The sequence below is a fragment of the Camelus ferus genome, chromosome 22 (genome assembly GCF_009834535.1).
Source record: "Camelus ferus isolate YT-003-E chromosome 22, BCGSAC_Cfer_1.0, whole genome shotgun sequence".
In the NCBI taxonomy this organism is placed as follows: domain Eukaryota; kingdom Metazoa; phylum Chordata; class Mammalia; order Artiodactyla; family Camelidae; genus Camelus; species Camelus ferus.
In genome coordinates, this window is record NC_045717.1 from 21,516,260 (window position 1) to 21,536,074 (window position 19,815).

At 48.5% G+C, this 19,815-nt stretch overlaps 1 protein-coding gene and 1 long non-coding RNA gene across 4 annotated transcripts; one reads left to right on the forward strand and one right to left on the reverse strand.

Moving 5' to 3' along the window:
* Window positions 1-271: 271 nt before the first annotated feature.
* On the reverse strand, window positions 272-10,509 carry ECSIT (ECSIT signaling integrator). 3 transcript variants are annotated; one of them, XM_006184878.3, is made up of 8 exons: window positions 10,371-10,508; window positions 7,805-7,923; window positions 4,134-4,551; window positions 3,676-3,899; window positions 1,602-1,659; window positions 1,359-1,507; window positions 1,094-1,199; window positions 272-645 (listed from the first exon to the last, which is right to left on the reverse strand). In XM_006184878.3, exons 2-8 carry the CDS (start codon window positions 7,898-7,900, stop codon window positions 389-391), a joined length of 1,308 nt encoding a protein of 435 aa, XP_006184940.1. In that variant the 5' UTR covers window positions 7,901-7,923; window positions 10,371-10,508; the 3' UTR covers window positions 272-388. The 3 variants fall into 3 exon arrangements, with proteins under 3 accessions (XP_006184940.1, XP_032321618.1, XP_032321619.1); XM_032465728.1 differs by lacking the exon at window positions 1,359-1,507 and having other exon boundaries at window positions 506-645; window positions 10,371-10,509; XM_032465727.1 differs by lacking the exons at window positions 1,094-1,199; window positions 1,359-1,507 and having other exon boundaries at window positions 10,371-10,509.
* Window positions 10,510-10,577: 68 nt separating this feature from the next.
* On the forward strand, window positions 10,578-12,859 carry LOC106729654. The gene is made up of 2 exons (XR_004314326.1): window positions 10,578-10,948; window positions 11,357-12,859. It is a non-coding gene; the product is annotated as an uncharacterized LOC106729654 (long non-coding RNA).
* The last annotated feature ends 6,956 nt before the right edge of the window (window positions 12,860-19,815 follow it).

The following is a 19,815-nucleotide window of genomic DNA, read 5'->3' on the forward strand; positions in this document are numbered from 1 at the left end:
AACTTTATAACTTCGCAGAGACGGAAGTGGGGATGCTGAAGGTTTAAGGCTGACTCGGGAAGAAAGAGACGGGAGAGTCCGTAGACTCTAGGGGAATGGGGGCTTCCTCCTCCGCACTCTTATCCTGAATGCATTGGGGGATGACAAGGGAAGGGTGGTAGCTGTCAAGTAAAGGCAGAGGGAAAGTCTGGGCCCCGACCAGTCAATGCTGGTTGCTGGAGCCCTTGAAAAGCCGCGACACCAGGTATTAATGGGGCAGGGGAGGCCACACTGCCAGAGAGGGGGCAAGGCAGCCCCAAGCTGGAAAACTTTTATTTGCTGTACACTCAAAAGATCATCTCATGCTTTCACACCAGTCCACAGTCTGTGCTTCTGTGACCACTCAGGCTCAGCTCTGGCCCTGCTGCTGTCGTTGCTGACTGTTTTCCTCTTCTTCTTGGCCCTCAGGTGGGGGTGGGGGTGGCAGTGGCTCCTCCAGCCCTGAGGAGGATGCTAGGAGCTCCCCGGAGGACCCAGCCAGGCGGAAGACCACTGGAATCTGGGCCAGGGCTGGGTTGGTCTCTTGCAGGCCCTGGATCCACTTGGCCAGTGTGGCCTGGTCATGGGCACCCGTCATGCATATGGCGAAGACAGGGCCTTCCTCCACTGTTGGGAGAGACAGGATCTGAGTTCGTGCAGTGGGGACTGGAGCTGCCCCCTCATGCCCACAAGGGTGGGGACTTTAAGTTCCTTTCGCATTTTGTGTGTGTCCAAGCCTTTGTACAGGTTATCCCCTCTGCCTAGCCTGCCCCACTCCTGCTTCACCTGGGGATGCAGGAATGCCTCCTGGTTCAATGTTCCACCAGGAAATCCTTCCGACTCCCACCTGAGGCTGGGTTGTATGCTTCTCCCCTGGGACCCCAAGAATATAACTTGCCTATTCCACCACAGGCCCGAACTGTGTGTGTGTGTGTGTGTGTGTACGTACTTGGGCCTCTGCTGGGTCTGTGTATGTGAAACTGGGCTGAGTCTCAGCCTGGGCCCCACCCCTCGACTCCTGAGGTCACACTTCTTCCTGCGCAGTGTTTGGAATCCTACCCATCCTGGTTTTTACCTTCACTGATGTCAAACTGGTAGTCATCCCAGCCACTCCTCTCGTAGGCCAGGTCTAGCTGCATCGGGTAGTAAAGGTTCCACTCCTCTGGAATCTCCTCCACTTCCTACCCCGGGGAGGGGGGCACAGGCAGGGTCACAGGCCTGGGATGTTGCGGCCACCCGCTGCCTCTCCCCCCAGCCTACCCCCTCCACTTCCCTATCCTCTGCCCCACCTCTAAGCCAGCTCACTCCCCCCACGCTCAACTCCCGTCTGGGGCCTTTACCCTCTCCTCTGGGGGCAGCAAGTCAGCTCTGAGGATGTGGTAATAGACACATTTGTCTCGAAGCCACAGGGAGAAAGGGCCCTCGACGAAGATAGGCCGGGCTGGGTTGTGGTGGGCCAGGGCAGCCTGCTGATCAGGACTCTGGATTCCTGGGGTGGAGACGCACGTACTTGGGGCACCTGGGCTGAGGAGCTGTGCCCAAAGGCCCGGTGAGAACCGGGCGCCCCCTCTGCAGGACCTTACCTACAATGTGTGGCTCTGTGGGATCCGCTGCATCTGTAGCGTCTTTGGGCAAAGGCATCTGCAAAGAAAAGCAGGGGTGGAAGCTTGCAGCCTACAGCCCCTACAGAGGAGCCAGGGAGAGAGAAATAGGGAAGGGGGTTCCAGTGATTTCAGGGCCCCTCTTGGGCCTGTCTACTGGGCCTCCCCCATGTCACTCAAGCCCCCCACCTTCTTGGTTCCATCCAACTTGCCAAGAATCATTTTACTAAATCATAAATGTACAACTGCTTCTTAATGCTACACACACACTTAGATTTTTTAAAGTAATAACATTATGTCTTATTGCACCATAATCCTGCTAATAGCTTTTCAAAACTTTGAGAAAAACATTTTGATTGTATATGTGTATCTTTTTCTCTCACACTAAAAGTTCTGGTTCCTACCATGAGTAACACATTTGCATATTTGACTTATCCATCAATCTACGTAAATGGTCTTGATATTACAACTGAACAGAATGCTAAGGGATTAAGTTCAGGATCCTCAGAATACAGGCCACTGAGGACAGGCAGTCAGATGACAGTGAGTCAGAAGAAATTTTTTCTCTCTTTGGTTATGCTGTCAATTAGCCACATCCATTTGTTTTCAGCTTTGGTGAATTTCCCCCCCCCCTCCTTTTTGATTATATTTTTAATAGTCTAAACATTTCCATAGTTTAGAAGCCAACTCATATTAAATAGCTGTCTCTCTCCCACTCCTCTCTCTGCCCCATCTCCTCTGCCCGCCCAGAGATAAATCATTTCTACCCATTGCTGATTTATCGTTGAATTGCTTACGCTTGTGAAAATAAACAAATAGCTATACACACTTTTATTTGCTCTCCCTTCTCACACTTACAGTGGCTCATGACACCACTGTGCCTACCTTGCCCTTTCACTTCTTTCAGTCTTTAACTGAGGTGCCACAGTGGACACGGACAACTCCCTCTGGATGGATACTTGGATTGTTCCCATTCTAAATCTAGGTGCTCATTGGTGATCATTCTGCCATGATCTTTCTGTATGTACTTAATAATGAGGAGGGGGGAAAGAATATTTAAATATAAAGGATATATATGAAAAAAAAAAGGTATATATCTGCTTGCAAATGCATAGATCTTTCTGGAGGGAGACATAGAAGTGGTCACCTCTGGGGAAGAAGCCTGGGGGCTAAAGGGCCAGGCTAGAGAGGAGAGCTCTTCACTGTATGTTCTTGCAAACTGTTTGGTTTCTTAATGCATTTAAAAAACAAAGAAATGAGTTAAAAACTACACTTGCTCTGCAATATACTCAAGGCCAAGTCTGCCCTCTCTCACCTGGACACCACATCACCACTTGTAGTTTCCGTGTCCTCTGTGCCACCCCCTGCAATCCAACACCATCCAGATGGCCACCAGGGGGCGCTTCCTCAAATCCTTTACTCACACCACATCCCTCCTCTTCTTAAAACCTCCCGGTGGCTCTCTCCTCACTAACCCTGTGTCCTACGTGCCTCTTCTCCCTCATCCCAACACCCTCCTCCAGGTAAAGGAGGCCCTTTCAGCATCTCATCAACTCCCAGCTGCCCTCAAGCCCTGGCCTGTGCTGCTCCCTCTGCCTGGAATGCTCTCCTTGCCTCTGTTCTGCCTGAGCCCACTTCGCCCTCACCTCCTCCAGGAAGCCCTTCCTGCTCCATGCCCCTTTTGGGTTCCCCCAGCCCCCAGGGCTTCTCTATCTCAGAACCAGTGACTCTGAAGGAACCTGTTCTCTGGGGTTGGCCTCCAGCACCAGAAGGTAAGTGCTGTGAGGGATTCTCTTTCGAGCCCTCATGTGGACTGGCAAGAGTGGGGCCCCCAGAATATGGGCAATATTTAAATCAGTTATTGAACAAACAGCTGTGGAGCCAGGAATACAGTGAGTGTGGGGAGAGGGGAAGGAGCAAAGGTCAGAGGTCAACCTGTGCTGAGGGCCATGGAATCTAGCAGAGGCTCAGCCAGGGAATCATGGCCTGTCTCAGCACAGCCACTTGGGGTTAGCGAAGGGGACCCGCCCCGGGGAGGCGGCCGAGGTGTGGATACCTGGTAGATGGTGACCCTGGCGCTGAGGTTGGGCTCCATGTGCCGCAGGGCCAACCTGGCCAGGTCGATGGGGTCCTGGGGCAGGTCCCGGGGAACAGGGAACGGGTTGATGTTCTTGAAGCGGGTGAACCACAGCTTCATGCGCACAAGCTTGAGCATGGGGTAGCTTTTGCGTCCAAATATCTGAATCAGCAGGAACTCCGTCTCCTTGTTGGGCATCACCCCTGTACCAGGCAGATGCGGGCAGAGCCTCAGGGAGGGGCCGGAAGAGGGAAGGGAAGGGAAGACAGACAGAGTGAGCAAGAGATGGAGTGGGGTGTAGGGGCGAGGAGGAAGCCAGACAGACAAAAAGGAGACCAGCCAGAGCCCGGAAGCGATGGAGGTCCCGAGACCCTGAAGAGGGAGGCAGCCCACTACCTCTATAGCCCTTCCCGGTGCGTGCTGCCTGCTGGCCTCACCGTGGTTCTCCATCTGCTCCAGGACGGCGATCCCACACTCCTGCTGCCGTGGGTAGTGGATGAAAATCTTCTGGATGATGCTGCGAGGCCGGAAGACCTCCTTGGGGAAGATGTCGAGCAGCAGGTTGTAGACAGCCAGGTCCCGCTCGACGCCGTACTCCCGCATCTTGCGCAGAGCCAGGTAAATGAAATCGATGTGGCCCCGCTTGTGCACGTTGTGCTGTGTGAAGTTCTGCACGGCCCGCACAAAGCTCGCCTTGTCCTGCGCCGCATCTGGCGCCTGCCTGAACAGCTCCTCATGGCGTGCCAGGGCCTTGACCGGCCTCCTTGGGGGCTTGGGTGGGCATGGGACCAGCGATGAGTCAGGGCGGTGGGCGGCTGTGCTGCAGTGGAGGCTCCGCAGAGCCTGGGGTGGCACCTGTGGACAGAGATCCGCTGCTGGAATCTGGCGTTCCCCAGTGTCCCTGGGGGACTGCTGGGCTGGCTCTTTGCTGGGAATGGTGCCAGTGGCATCCCTAAGGGCCTCCAAGGAAGTGTGGTGCTGTGGGTACAAACCCAGGTTCAGGCACCATCGCAAAGTGTGACGCAGCAGGGGTAAAACCCCGATGGAGGGATCTGGCAATTTTCACCACGATGAGACAAGCATGCACCCTCTGACGCAGTAAGCCCACATCTGGTATTTAAATCGGACAGCTCTAGACACACCTGCACCGAAAAACTTTTGTGCAGAGGCTTGCATCATTGGTAACAGCGCAAATGTGCATCAGCAAGGAAGTAACTAAGCAAATGGCTGTGAACCTGGACAAGGAGCACCTACCACTAAGGAGGTCTCATGTGGCCTGGAGTGAGCTCTGAGGTATATCATTAAATGAGAAAAAGCAAGGTGTGAAACTGTGTAGAGTAGGTTTCCATTGGTGCAAAAAAAAAAAAAAAAAAAAGGAAAAGGAAAAGAAAACGACAGCTTATAAATAGTAGGTCCTATTATTTATAGATTCCATATTTGCAAATCTGCCTATTTGCTAAAATTCATGTTATCCCAAACCCAACACTCTTGGCGCTTTCCAGCCATTCACAGACACATGCAGTGGGACGGAACATCTGAGTCACCGAATACCTATGTTCCCAGCTGAGATGGAACAGGGTGACTGCTCTGCCTTCTTGTTTTGGCTCCCATGCTGTCACCAAGTGTCCTTTTAGAGGTTTATTTAGTGCATATTTTCTGCATCTTTTTGTTTTGGTGATACTGCTGTTGAAAATGGCCCCGAAGCCTATCTAGTGTTCCCACGTGCAAGAAGGCCGCCCTGTTCCTTACAGAGAAAATAAATACACATGGTAAGTTAAGCTTAGACATGAGTTACAGTGTTGCTGGCCATGAGTTCTAGGTTAGTGAGTCAACAGTACATATTAAATAAGATGTCCTTAACCAGAAACACATATACCACAAGGCTATGATTGATTGGTTGATGAAAATGTGACTGGAGGCTCACATGAACTGTTTCCCCTGGGAGCAATGGTTCAGTATTTGCTAATTCAGTGAATGTGGTGACTTTCTAGAATGTTACTGTGAATACTGAGAATCGACTGTATAGCTAAATGTTTTCTGCTTCTGTGAAGTATCTCTGGAAGGAAATACAATAGGCAGGCAACATCTTGCCTCTCGAGAGGGCAGATAAGTGGTGGCCAGATAAGAGAGGGACAGACCCTTGTCATGGGATAGCTTCAGAACTTTTTGCATCTTGAACTATATTGTCTGCTGTAATTACCTATGTAAAAGATAGATTTCAGAAACTGAATTTAAAAAGGAAAATGCAGGTTTCGGAGTCAGCAGGAGTCTCGGCTTGGCTGTCCTCCGCCTGGGGATGCTCACTTCCCACTCTACTGCGCAGGCCTGTTTCCCCATCTGTTATGGTGGTACTGCCCTCGGGTCAAGGAGACCTTGTTCCCCAGGTTGGGAATTGCATGCTGCCTTGAGTGGGCCAGATCCCTCTAGAATAGAAGTTGGCAAAACTATAGTCTGTGGGGCAAATCCAGTCTGCTGCCTGCTTTTGTATTAAAGTTTTATTGGAACACAGCCATGCATTCATTATGTCTGGTCTGGGGCTGCTTTGTGGCAGAGTTGAGTAGCTGTGACAGAGACCACATGGCCCACAAGGCCAGAAATATAATCTGGTCTGGGGAGGGATAAACTAGGAGTGTGAGGTTAAGAGATACACACCACTAGATATAAAATGGATAAACAACAAGGATTTACTGTACAGCACAGGGAACTATACTCAATATGTTGTAATAGCCTATAATGGAAAATAATCTGAAATAAATAAATAAATAAATAAACGTATATATAAATAACTGAATCACTTTGCTATATGCCTGAAACTGACACAGTATTGTAAATCGACTATACTTCAAAAAAATATCTTAAAAAAATTTTTACTATCTGACCCTTTACAAAAAAGTTTGCCAGCCTGGTACACTAGTAGATTTCTTATTTTAATATGAATTGAATGTTTAAATTAGAATGGTTATACATAAGGCATCTTTTCAAATATATGGCTAATAAGAGCTCATATTTACTGAATATTCTTACGTTCCAGGGACTGTTGAGCACTTTCCGAGAGTGAGGCTCATTTAATCTTTCCACTGTCCATTGCAGGTGTGCACTTGGGGGTGCCTATTTTACAGATGAGGAAACCGAGGCCCAGAGAGATGAAACACGATGCCTGGTGTCTGTCACACAGCTACAGGCAGCAGAGCTAAGATGGGAGCCCCTGCTCTCATCTCTCTGCTCTGCTGCATCCAGTAGCCATCCTGATGTCCTGCTGAGGTAAGGTGATACATATGCATTTTTTAAGGCATTCATTTAAAGTGAAAGTGGGTGGTATATGCGTAGTGCAAAGAGCAGAAAAGAACCTCTAGAATGCCCCCCAAAGAAGGGGAGACACCACAAATGAAATAAGGTAAATGAAATGCAGAGCATGGGGCCTGGCACAGAGGAAGGGCTCCGTGCTCAATAGGGGAGCTATTAATGTTACCACCACCACCACCATCATTGTTGCAGTCTACAGCTGTTGATCAGCCTGGGCCTTCTGGTCACTTTGCGTAAGGAAGGGAAATTCAGTTTTCTGCTCACATCTTTACAAGTGAATGCAGGAGGTACCCACAGTTGCCACCCAAATCCACTCAGCTCAGACCTTATTTTCTTGCTTTTTTTGGGGGGGGGTATTTAGGTTTATTATTTACTTATCTATTTATTAATTTATTATTATTTTTTTAATGGAGGTACTGGGGATAGAACTCAGGACTTTGTGCATGCTAAGCATGCACTCTACCACTGAACTATTACACCCACCCAGTTATTTATGTTTTAGTGGAGGTACTGGGGATTGAACCCAGGACCTTGTGCACGCTAAGCACATGCTCTACCACTGAGCTATACTCTTCCCCCCACCACCTCAGACCATCTTAATTTCAAATTCAAGCCCCTCACTCACATGGGCCCCAACACTTCTTAAAATGAGTAAGAGACATTCAACTGGCCGTCAGAGCAGACAGGCCAGCCCAGACCTCCCCCACCCCCTCAACCAAGAGCTGGCTTCACTGGGTGGATTCTGAGGGCTTAGGACCAAATCCTGGGCCTGCCTGTCTTTCTCCACCCCAAGACTGGTGGTTACCTGAGAAAAGGGGGCTCCTGTGAGGGCAGTGCCACAGATGCCTCCCCAGCCCCGAGAGAGGCCCCGGGCCAGCAGGATGGCTTGGGCCCAGCTCATGCCTTTGCCTGTTGGGCAGACACCTGGGAAGAGAGAAGAGAGCGCATCAGCCAGGCACCCCACCCGCTAAAAGCAATGAGACCCCTCTCTTGGGCAGGGCCCCATGCCAGGCTGCACGGCTAACTCCCCAGCTCCACTGGTCCCCTCACCCACAAGGTGGAGCTTGTGACTGTTCCAATCAAGGATCGCTGTTCTGCTGGGCCAGACCCTTCACTATCTCGAGGAATTTGCTCCTGCATTGGTCTCCATCCCTAGAGGATCAGTCTGTTTTGTTCAGTAGCTTCCTTTGCATACCAAACATTTCAGCCTTAGGATAAAATTCAGTGTTTGTTTCAGTCACTGACCCTTGAATAACATGGCTTTGAACTGTGTGGGTCCACTTATATATATGCTGAGTTTTTTCAAAAAATATGTACCACAGTATCACACGATCTGCGGGTGGTTGAATCTGAGGATGTGGAACCGTGGAGACAAGGGCTGACTGTAAAAGTATATGTGGATTTTCAACTGTGTGGAGGGTCGGCACTGCTAACCACTACGCTGTTCGAGGGTCAACTGTATATTCACAGAATTGTGCAACCATCGCTAAATCTTATGTTTTATTTTTTAATACTTTCATCATCCCTTCCCCCCAAAAACCTACACCCATTAGCAGTCACTCTCATCTCCCCTCACCCTCAACCCTGGGCAATCCCTAATCTTCTATCAATTTGCCTACTCTGGGAATTTCATGTAAATGAAATCATATAACATGTGCTCTTTTGTGACTGGGCTTCTTTCACTTAGCATGTTTTCAAGGTTTACCCACGCTGTAGCATGTATCAGACTTCATTCCTTTTAATTGCCAAAAACCACATTTTTATTTATCCATTCATCAACTGATGAACAATCGCATTTCTTCCCACTTTTTGACTATTATGACTAATAGTCACAATAGTGCTGCTATGAACATTTGTGTAGTTCTTGTGTGAACACGTGTTTACACTTCCCTTGGGTATATACTTAGATATCAGATTACAGGCACATATGGTAACTATGTTTAATCATTTGAGGAACTGCTGAAATGTTTCTCAAAGTGGCTGCACCATTTTACATTCCCACCAGCAACGTACAAGGGTTCCAATTTCTCTACATTCTTGCCAATACTTGTTGTCTGTCTTTTTGATCACCAACATCCTAGTGGGTGTCAAGTGGCATCTCACCGTGGTTTAGATTTGCATTTCTCTAAAAATTAATGATGTTGAGCATCTTTTCATGGGCTTATAGGCCATTGTGTATCTTCTTCGGAGAAATATCCATTTAGATCCTTTGTCCATTTAAAAATTAGATTATTTATCTTCTCATTATTGAGTTGTTTATATATTTTGGATACTAGGAGAAAGTATTTGTAAATCCATCTGCAGGCCACCACTTCAGTCCAAGACCTCTTTTCATCTACCCAGCCTCACACTTCTTTCCTTACCTGCCTCCAGTCAGTTCTCCCCAAAGTGGTCAGAGGTAGCTTTTTAAAATGTAAACTAGTGGGGAGGGTATAGCTCAGTGGTAGAGGTTCAATCCCCAGTACTCCATTAAGATAAATAAATAAACCTAATTACCTCCCCCTCAACAACAACAAAATGTAAACTAAATTCTTTGCCTAAAATTACTAATATCATACAATATAAACTTAGACATGTTCCACCCCTTATTCCTGGCAGCTCTAGTTACACTGTTTCTTAAACAAGCTAACTTTATTCTAGTCTTGGAGTCTTTGAACTTACTTTTCTCTGTTTGGAAATTTCCTCCCCAAATCAGGCCATAGCTGTCTCTGGTCATTCAGGTCTAAATTCAAATGAGCCATCCCTGACCACCACTCCACTCCCAATCTAAAGCCCCATCGTTCTGATGAATGCACATTTTTTAAAGCAATCATTAGCATCTGAAATCAGCTGTTTCAGTTATTTTTGACTTGTTCAATGTCTGGCTCTCCTGGGAGATCCGGGATTTTTGTCTTCCTTATTGCTGTGTCTCCAGCACCTGGGACAGTGCCTGGTTTATGGTAGGTACCCCAAAAGTATCCGCTGAATGGGAAGAGCTAAATTTCTACAAAACTTCTATAGATCTGAACACCTAGGCAGGGTGTACCTACGGCAGCTCTGAGGCTGGCTGCCAGGATTTTGAGTCCTTTGGGAGAAACAGACAGACGCGGGTCGAATCCCAGCCTAGCTGCCGACCTGTGGCGTGACCTCGAGTAGATGGCTTTAACCTGAGCCTCAGCTGTCTCATCTGCAAAATCAGAGACTAGGAACGTGGGAGGCGGGTACACAGAGGGCGACTTTTCCCGGCATGTCCCCGCTCCGTACTCCTTAAAGGTCACCGTGCCCTGGCTCTGCAGCCGGGATCCTCCGGGGCCGCCCTCCTGCGCTGCCAGCCCAGAACGAGCCGCCCCGGAGCCCGTAAATTCGCGCTTGCCTCCCCACGCGCGACCTACCTACTCACGCGACCAGCCGCGGAATCTCGGCCGGTTCTGTCTTACCGCTGGGCGCCGCCATGTTGCACGGAGGTCTTCCGGGTCATGGGCTAGCAGGGAGACAGCAAATCAAGGACGCCGGTTTAGAGAGGTCCCGCCCCAAAGGGAGAAGCAACCAATAGGGAGGCGGAAAAACCTTGGCCTCGCTTCATAACGAGCCAGGCCCCGCCCCTGGTAAGGCAAACAGCACCCTCCACCGAGGAATTGAGTATGGTCCGGGTAAGAGTGACTGGACCAGCGCCCGGCTGGGCGGCTGGACTTGGGGCAGGGCGGCGGAGGGCTGTGAATCCAACTGGCAGCCCCAGTTTCCCCACCTGAAATGTAGGAATGAAATACTAAAGGTAGTAGTAATGTGGATTCCTTCACTTGTTCAACAAACTCGAGCCTTACTGCGTGCCAGGTGCTAGGGATTTGGCACTGAGACCGGCCTAACTTGGTTTCCAACGCAGATGTGTAGCCATCATCCTCTCCATGGCCATCAGCACTCTCAGCGGGTACAACCTGCCCTCCGTGGAGACAATCAACATCAGCCTCACTCTGTAAGGGTCAGCGAGGGCCCTAGTCGACATTCTCCACTTCACCCCTACTCTACACTCCCGTGGGGTGGGGAGTTGACAGCACTGGGAAGAGGGGTGGATACTGCTGAAGGTGTTCCAGGGAGGAAGAGACCCTTCCAGGAAAGTTCTCGGAGTGAGGCTGCCTCACCTAAGGAGCCTCCTGGGCAAGTCTCTCTCTACCCCAGCCCAGGCAGAGCCCAGACCAGGGCCTTGACCCCTGCAGGCCGGGCCCCTAGCTGCCCTGTCCAGAGCGGTCCAGAGTTGCTCCCCTCATCCCACAGACTGCAGCTGATGACTCTGGTGACCTGCTCTATGGTCGATGGGGTCCAGCTGGGTGGGACATGACATTCACTCAATCCTCTGCCTACTTCTGAACCCTGTTCCCTTCAGACCTGGTGGTGATTTTCCACAATGGAATCAGATGTTCCTGTGTTACCATTCGGCTTCTCTCTTCAGCTTCTGCTGCTTCTGGAAAGGTCCCTGGAGACACTACCTCTCCCACCACCCTACCTGCATGTGTGGAACATCTCTTGTGGGCTTGGTTACCATGTGCTCCAAGAGGACAGGGATATTTTGTTCGTTTGTTTGATATGGTGTCCCCAGCATTAGAGACAGAGCCTGGAACATGGTAGGTGCTCAATAGATGTTAGTTATTAAAGGTAGTGAATATTCCTGAAGCTCACCCCAACTTTTAAAGCCTGCCAACAGTCCCTTGTGACAGCCCCATGCATGCCTGCCTTATGGGGACTGCCTTATGCATGCCTGACTAATTACTCTGCCACTGCCCTCCCCCTGCGGACAGACCGCAGTGCCTTTCAGACTTCTATGTCCATTTGTGCCTGCTCACAGTCCTTGGTCAATTTTGAGCCCCTCACTAGTGGCCTCACTGAATGGCATGGCCATGGCTGTAGTCTGTGTAGCCAGCATCAGTGTGATGCTGTTCTAATATTTGAGGGGTGATGACCTTGATTATGCTGGTCCTGAACATCCTTAACAGGCTCTAGATGTGCCGCATCACACGGTCCAGAGACTGAGGTAGGGGAGCCCTCTCAGAGTGCCCCAGCGCAGAGTGTGGAAAGAGACTGTAGAGATCTGGAGGAGCTTCCTTCCACCCACCAGCATTCTTAGACCCAGGGCCAAAGTGGGGGAAGTTGTGCATAGGAGGCTGAGGGTGTGCCCCCCCCACCACAAGAAGGCTCAGAGTCACTCAACATGCATTTGTTATTATTATTTTTAATAGAGGTACTGGGGATTGAACCCAGGACCTCATGCACGCTAAGCACGTGCTCTACCGCTGAGCTATACCACCCCTGCCACATGCATTTACTGAGAGCCGCCTTTGCACTAGGCACTGTTCTAAGTGTTGAGGAACAGCAATGAGCAACAAAAAGATTCCTGACCTTGGGGAGCTGGCATCCTAGTGGGGGAAGACAGATGAAAGACTCAGGTTCTATAGAAATATTTTTACAACTATTTTCAGCTTGAAAAAATTAAGTGCAACTTCAAAACTGTTTAGGATATGATTTTGTGTATCATTTTGTCAATCTCCATTGACTTGGAACTTAGAACATATTACCTTTTGTATTTAACACTGATTTTTAGTCCCTTTTTGCTTGTGTGTACAATTTGATTCTCTGTGTTCTCATGTAATTTAGAGATTTAGATTTATGCCTTCTGTCATTCTGCCATCTCAAGCAAAGCATCAAAATACATTCATTAATTCAACAACTATTTATATGTATTTTAAAACAAATATATGTTGTGTGCTAGATCCAGAAGGAAATATAAAATTAATTTGAAAAACAGAAATTTAAGTCCTCCAAGTGCTGAGAATTTGTTTCCAAGAAAGAGCATATTTTCATGAAGTAAAAATAAAATGCTATGTGTGGTTAACAAAACGGCTGATATTAATAAACAGATTAGGAATTTTTTAAGTAAATATTTTACAGCTTGAGCTGTGTGGTGATTACGTGGGTGTGTATGTAAGTAAAAATTCATTGAGCTCTCCATTAAGATTTGTGCATTTACTTTAAGTAATATTGAAGTTTAAAAGTGATAATTGATTCATTGAGCTACAATTTGTATCCTTTTCTATATGTATGACATACTTTTAAAGTCTGTTTAAACACTTCACATCCATTAGGGTGGCCATTATCAAAAAAATAGAACCTAACAAGTGAAGGAAGTGGAACTCTTGTACACATCTAGCAAATGTAAACTGTTTTCAGCCACCATGAAAAACAGTATGGCAGTGCCTTAAAAAATTAAAAATGGAGTTACCATATGATTCAGTAATTCCACTTCTGGGTATATACCCAAAAGAATTGAAAGCAGGGACTTGAATAGATCGTTACACAACCATGTTCATAGCAGCACGATTTACAATAGCCAAAACAACTCAAGTGTCCATCAGTGGATGCATGGGCAAAAAAAAATGTGGTGTATGTGTGTGTGTATATATATATGCAATAGAATGTTATTCAGCCTTTAAAAGGAAGAAAATTCTGACACATACAACAACATGGATGAGCCTTGAGGATATAATGCTAACTGAAAGAAATTAGTCACAAAAGGACAAATACTGTATGATCCTTTTATATGAGATACCTAGCGTAGTCAAATTATCATAGAGACAGTAAGTAGAATGGTGGGTGCCAGGGGTTAGGAGGGGGGAATAGGGAATTAGTGTTTGATAGGGGCAGAGTTTCCGTCTTGGAAGATAAAAAAACTTCTGGAGGATGGATGGCGGTGATGGTTTCACAACATGAATGTACTTAATACCACAGAACTGTACACTTAAAAATGGTAAGTTTTGTGTTATACATTTTATCACAATTTAGAAAAAAGTCTATAAAAAAAGATAAGGGATACGATAAAAGTGAAGTAGAAAAGGGGAGGAGGTGCAAGAGGGGTTTGCAGTTTGAAACTGGCTGGTTTGGAGAAGGCTTCACTGAGCAGGTGAACTTTGAGTAAAACCCCGAAGGAGGTGAGTGACAATCTAGAGATTCGGGGAACACTTTGGGCACAAGGAGAAGCTGCAGAGGCCCTGTGTGGCTGGAGTGGAGTTAACTGAGGGAATGTGAAGAGGTCAGAGTGGAGTGGGGGGCTCCTGGGTTTCCCCAGAAAGCCCCGTTTTTAGGCTGTTAATAACTCAAGTAGATTAGAACATAAAACAAGGGTTTGGCAGTAGCAGAGGCTCCAGGCGAGGGCGGTTATCCGCCCCTCTAAAGCCATTTCTGTAGTCCTTTGGCCTCCACAACACAGGGCGCTCACTTGGGGTTAGAAATATACACGTAGTCAGCCCTACGATGCCTCGACGACTCTGCGCAGCCGCAGGACATCGGCCTTATCAAGATTCCTGTGATTGGTCAATCTGAGAGGTGCTGTAGCCAATCACCTGCCGGTCTAGGAGGGCTTGCGCTTTCCCACCCCCCCCCCACCCCCAGCACGTTGACAGCCACGTGGGCCTCCGCAGGGAGTGCTACTGCCCTCTGCTGGGCGTGCCCTGCTACGAGCAGGCTCAGTTCGCGCTGCTCAGCAGGACCTTGGGTGAAGGCATGCGTGGTTGGTCGTAGGGTGGCTGATTCCGCAGCCGCCTTTTCGAGCTCCCGGTTTTCCTCCTCCTTGTGAGGCAGTTGCAGCTCTCATTTTATTTATCCTTCCAGAAGTAGTCGATTCAGACACACACACATCTACATATTTTTTAAACACAGAACACAATATTGCGTGTGAAGCCCTGTGGTAGACCCTTTAACTCCCAACAACTCTAGCAGCTTCACAGTAGAGGATCCTGGCAGACATCACCTTAACCAAGGGACCAAGGTTAACATCACCAGCAATGAGTCATAGTGACATCATAAGCCCCTAATATGAGAAGGGAACATCACCTCTCTGGTATCCTTCCCAGTAATGCAAAATCCCCAGTCTAATCAAGACAAACCAAATTGAGAGGCTACAAAATTACTGACCAGTACTCTTCAAAAGTGTCAAAGTCATGCAAAACTGAGGAATTATGACTAAGGAGTCTAAAAAGTCATGACAACTAAATGCAATGAAGGATCTTGGCTTGGGTCCTGGAACAGGAAAAAGGGCACGAATAAAAAATTGGAAAAATCCAAACTAAGTCTGCAGTTTATTAATAATATTGTGCCAAGGTTAATTTCGTAGTTTTGATAAAGCTACTATGGTTATGTAAGATGTCAGTAGTAGGGGCAGCAGTGTGAAGGGTATTTGGGAACTCTCTATGCTATTTTTTGCAACTTTTCTGTAAGTCTAAAATTATCTTAAAATAAAAATGAAAATCAAACCAACCTACCGAAGCAGGCACTATTAATATACTCATTTTCCAGAGGAGGAAACTGTGGCACAGAGAGGTTAAGACACCTGTCCAAGGCCACACAGCCAGGAAGCACCAGGTCATGTCCCAAACCAATGGAATATATATCCAGGGTCCCCTCTCTTAACCACAGCACACAGTGCCTTTATTTAATTGAGACAAAATGCTGCATATTCTGCTGTCATCTTTGTCTAGCTCACGTATTCCCTGTTGATGGCTCTACAGGGTGACTTGTTATGAAAAGGCCCCTTCAATAAATGGTATTCTTCACACCTACATTTGTATGTCTAAGGACTATTCTAAAAACGAGATATGCTGGTTCAGAAGGTGTATTAGATTGGCAGGGTTTTCCAGAAAACAAAAAATGGAAACAATAGGAAAAAATATATGAGAGAGAGAGAATTTATTGTAAGGAATTGACTTCAGTGATTACGGAGGCTGAGAAGTCCAAGTCCAAGATCTGCTGTTGGCAAGTTGGGGACCCAGGAGAGTTAGATGATGTGGTTCTAGTTCAAGAACAAATGTCTGAGAACCAGGAGAGCCAACGGTATAAGTTCCAGTCCAAGAGCTGGCAGGCTTGAGACTCAAGAACAGCTGATGTTTCAGTTTCAGGCTGAAGGCAGGAAAAAAACCCATATCCCAGCTCAAGGCAGTCAGGCAGGAGGAGTTCCTTCTTGCCAGGTTGGAGGGGAGGGGTGTCAAATAGTCAAGCCTCCAACTAACCAGATGAGGTCCATCCATATTGGGAAGGGGACTGTTTTACTCAGGCTGCAAATTCAAATATTAACCTCATCTAAAAACACCCTCACAGATACACCCAGAATGTCTGACCAAGTATCTGGGCACTTCTGTCCCAATCAACTTGACACATAAAATTAACCACCAGAAATGATAAGGACATTTATCATTTTGAAAGCTATTAACAAACTGCCCACGCCCATCAATGACGCTTTCTAAGCCTCGCCAACATTGTGTGTTGTTACGTGTTCTGATTTTTGCCAGTCCAGTCCACTTAAAAAAAAAAAAACAACTCTCTTGTTCAACCAGATTTTTCCTACAAAACATCTTCTTGCAACGTGCAAGGCTGAACAAGAGACTGGGCAGCTGTAGAATGGCCTGGAATAACCCCAGCCACAGCCTGTGACCTGACGCCCTCTCCACCCTCCAACTGGTGTTCTGGGGAGGGTTGGAATGAAAATGGGGACCCTCCCACCTCATCTGTCCTCAGTCTAAGAGTTGCTGGGCAATTATGCCCTTCCTTTGTGTGTGGTTAAGCACCAACATTTCAAATGGATGTGGGTTCCAGTCCTGACTTACCGATTTTAATTCCATTTGCTCAGCAGTGTTTGAGCACCTGCTGTGTGCAGGCACTCTTTGGGTACTGGAGATAGACCAGTGAACATGAGGTCCTGGGTTCAATCTCCAGTACCTCCATTTAAAAAAGTAAGTAAATAAATAAGTAACCTAATTTCCCCCCAAAAAAACCCCCAAAACACTTGTTAAAATGAAAGTTTGATGTAGGGGGACATACCCACTTCCAGGTGCAAACACTTAAGTGAACAGCTCCCTTCTGCTCACCCTCTCACAGTCTGGGGGTGAGGGATGCTATTATATTAGAGCAGGTGGTCAGGGAGGGCTTCTCTGAAAAAGGGGACATCTGAGCAGAAAATATGAGGCAGAAGTTACGCAGGCATCTCGTGGAAATGCGTCCAGGCAGAAGGGACTGCTAGTGCCAAGGTGGGAGTGTGCTCGGCACTTAAGAAATACATGTGGAAGATCTGCGAGTAGTAGGAGCAGTGTGACCCTGGGAGAGTGGCTTGGTCTCTCTGAACCTGGAATTTTCTTTATCTATAAAAAGGGTCTAAGAATTTCCACCCTGAAAGGGTGATGGTGAGGATTAAATGAGATTGTGCCTGACACAGTGCCTGGCGTGGAGCCAGCCTTCCAGAAACAGAAGCCATTTTGGGAGGGGAAAGCTAGTTGGGGGGTGGGAGCTGGCAGACCCAGGATGGTAAGATAGACAAGAGTAGGGAGAAGGGGGGAATTCTCCCGGTTGACATACAGGCACAGAGGTGTGTGAGAGAGAGTGTGTGTGTGTGTGTGTGTGACAGTTCTGAGAGTCAGGAAGTTCATACGGGGTCTCCTAAGATTGAAGAAAGGCAGGGCTTTTCTTCATGACTGTCCTGGACTTTTCTGGAAACTCTATTCCTTACAAGAGTGCATCCTTTTCATTTTGATAGGAAACTGAGACACAGAGGGGCTGCGGCCTGGGAAACGCCAGATAGGAGCTGAGTCGGGGACAGCACACCGGCAGCCAGTGATGGGGGAGTCCCTTGGGGTTGGGGTCTCGGGAAGGGATCGGTCCCCTTTCTGCGCCTCTGCCTTCATCCATCACACAAGACAGACAATACAGAGACATAGAGAAAAACGGTGACCCAGAGACGCGGAGCAGAAACAGAGACACAGAGATGGAGAGATAATACAGAGGAGACATGGGGCGAGAGAGAAAGACAGAGACAGACAGACAGACTCAGAGACGCAGAGAGAGACAAAGGCTGAGACAGAAAAAGACTCAGCTACGTAGAGAGACGGACGCAGAACGACCAAAAGACACAGCAAGAGATACAGAGACACCGATCCAGAATTGGAGGGACAAACGGAACCAGAAAGGGCTGTCCCCTAGGGAGACCCCGGGCTGCCCCGTCTGGGGGCGCGCCAAGTGCTCCCCCACCCCGCCCCCGTCGTGCCTGGGCTGTGACTTCAGAGCCCGCGCGGATGCTATAAATGGCCAAGCGGCCGCGGGCAGGGGGGCGGGGCCGAGTGAGTCAGAGCGTCCCGTCATCGCCTCCCGGACGCCGCCAGGCCCCGCCCCCGCCCTTCCTGGACCTCCAGGGGGCGCCAGCCGAGAGCTCGGACAAGGCGCGGGTCCTCGCATGCGCAGTGCCAACCTGTGGCCGGCAGAGGGCGGCCCAGCATGGGATGGATCCGAGAATCTGCGTGTGCTAATCCTGGCTCCGCCACCCAGGAGCTGTGTGACTCCGGGCAGTGGGCTTCACTTCTCCGTACATAATATAGACCCCACATCATAGGGCTGCTACGAGGAATGAGTTAACAAAGCCAAGCACTCAGTACACAGCGGGAGCTAATTGTAAGCTTATTTTACGTATTTTGGCGTATCTTCAACGTATCATTCATTACACTCCATCACCTTGTCCTTAGTTGCCTTAGCCCAGTTTTTCTCAAATGGGAGCAATCTGCCGCCAACTACCCCTAAACCCTTCTCAGAGACATTTGGCAATGTCTGGAGACATTTCTGTTTGTCAAGGCTAAGGGTTGGGGAAGGGGGTGCTCCTGGCACTGAGTAGGCAGAGGCGAGGGCTGCTGCTTGAAGTCCTGCAATGCTTACGACAGCCCCCCTACCATGAGGAATTATCCAGCCCGGATGTCAACAGTACCAAGATTGAGAAACTCTGCCTTAGCCTCTTAGCGTTAGGGTCATAGCCTCATAGGCCCATGTCCAAATTCTGCTCTGGCACTGGTGAGCGATGTGACACTGAGAAAGGGATTTCACACCCCGTGCCTCAGTTTCCCCATCTGTAAAGTGCATATGATAGCAGCATCCTCTTCTGAGGGTGTTGTGAACTATGAGCTGATACATGTACAGCACTTGGGGTAGGGCCTGACATAAGGGCTGTTATATTATCATGTCACTGCTGTGCCCTTAGCATGTGGCCAGCAAATTACCATGTCCTTAACATATCATGAGTGTATGGCAGGTTGCTGATATGTTACCCAAGTGTCACTAACATGACCTTGACATTTGTGGCATGATGTGTGCATGTCATCCATGTCATCCTTGTGGTCCAGGGGTGAGATCTGGCCAGGCAGGGCTGCCTGCGAGTATTCTCTCCAGGCCAGCCTGGCTAGGACAGGGATATATGGGGGTGTCCATGGCCTGCGACCCAGAGATCCAGGATCTCTGCTCCCCCAGGTCCTTATGAGGGGCTGGAGGGGACGGCAGTAGGGTGCCAGATTCTCAGCAGAAATACTGCTATTTCCTGAGCCTTTCCCTGTGCCAGGCACTACACTGTGCATGTCAGGGGCATTATTTTTTCTGACCCTCCACCACCCTTGTGAGGCAGGCACCATCATTAGTCCATTTTACAGACGTGGCAACAGAGGCTCAGAGAGGAGAAAGGACTTGCTTACAGTTATAGACTGTTGGTTTCTGGATTTAAACCCCAGCTGGTGCTCGATAAACTACCACAGGCGTCAGTCCTGTCTCAAGACTGGAAAGAGATGAAGAGAGATGACCTCAGAGACGTGGGGACATGGCCTCAGAGTCAGACACAAAGAGACTAGGAGACCCAGCCTGAGGCCCACTGAACAGTGGGGAGAGGGGAAAGGTGGGTCTCTGTCTGGCCAAGCCCCCCAACCCAAGAATAACCCAGGCCGCCCCCCTAGGTGGAAACAATGACACAATCAGCTCCCAATACCAAGGCCCTGACATCAC

Coding starts and splice junctions, on each gene's coding strand:
- ECSIT (XM_006184878.3), bottom strand. CDS start 7,900: ATGAGCTGGGCCCAAGCCATCCTGCTGGCCCGGGGCCTCTCTCGGGGC. Junction 4,552..7,804: donor CAGGAGCCCCCTTTTCTCAG/GTAACCACCAGT, acceptor CTCTGTCCACAG/GTGCCACCCCAGGCTCTGCG. Junction 1,508..1,601: donor CACAGAGCCACACATTGTAG/GTAAGGTCCTGC, acceptor TCTCCACCCCAG/GAATCCAGAGTCCTGATCAG.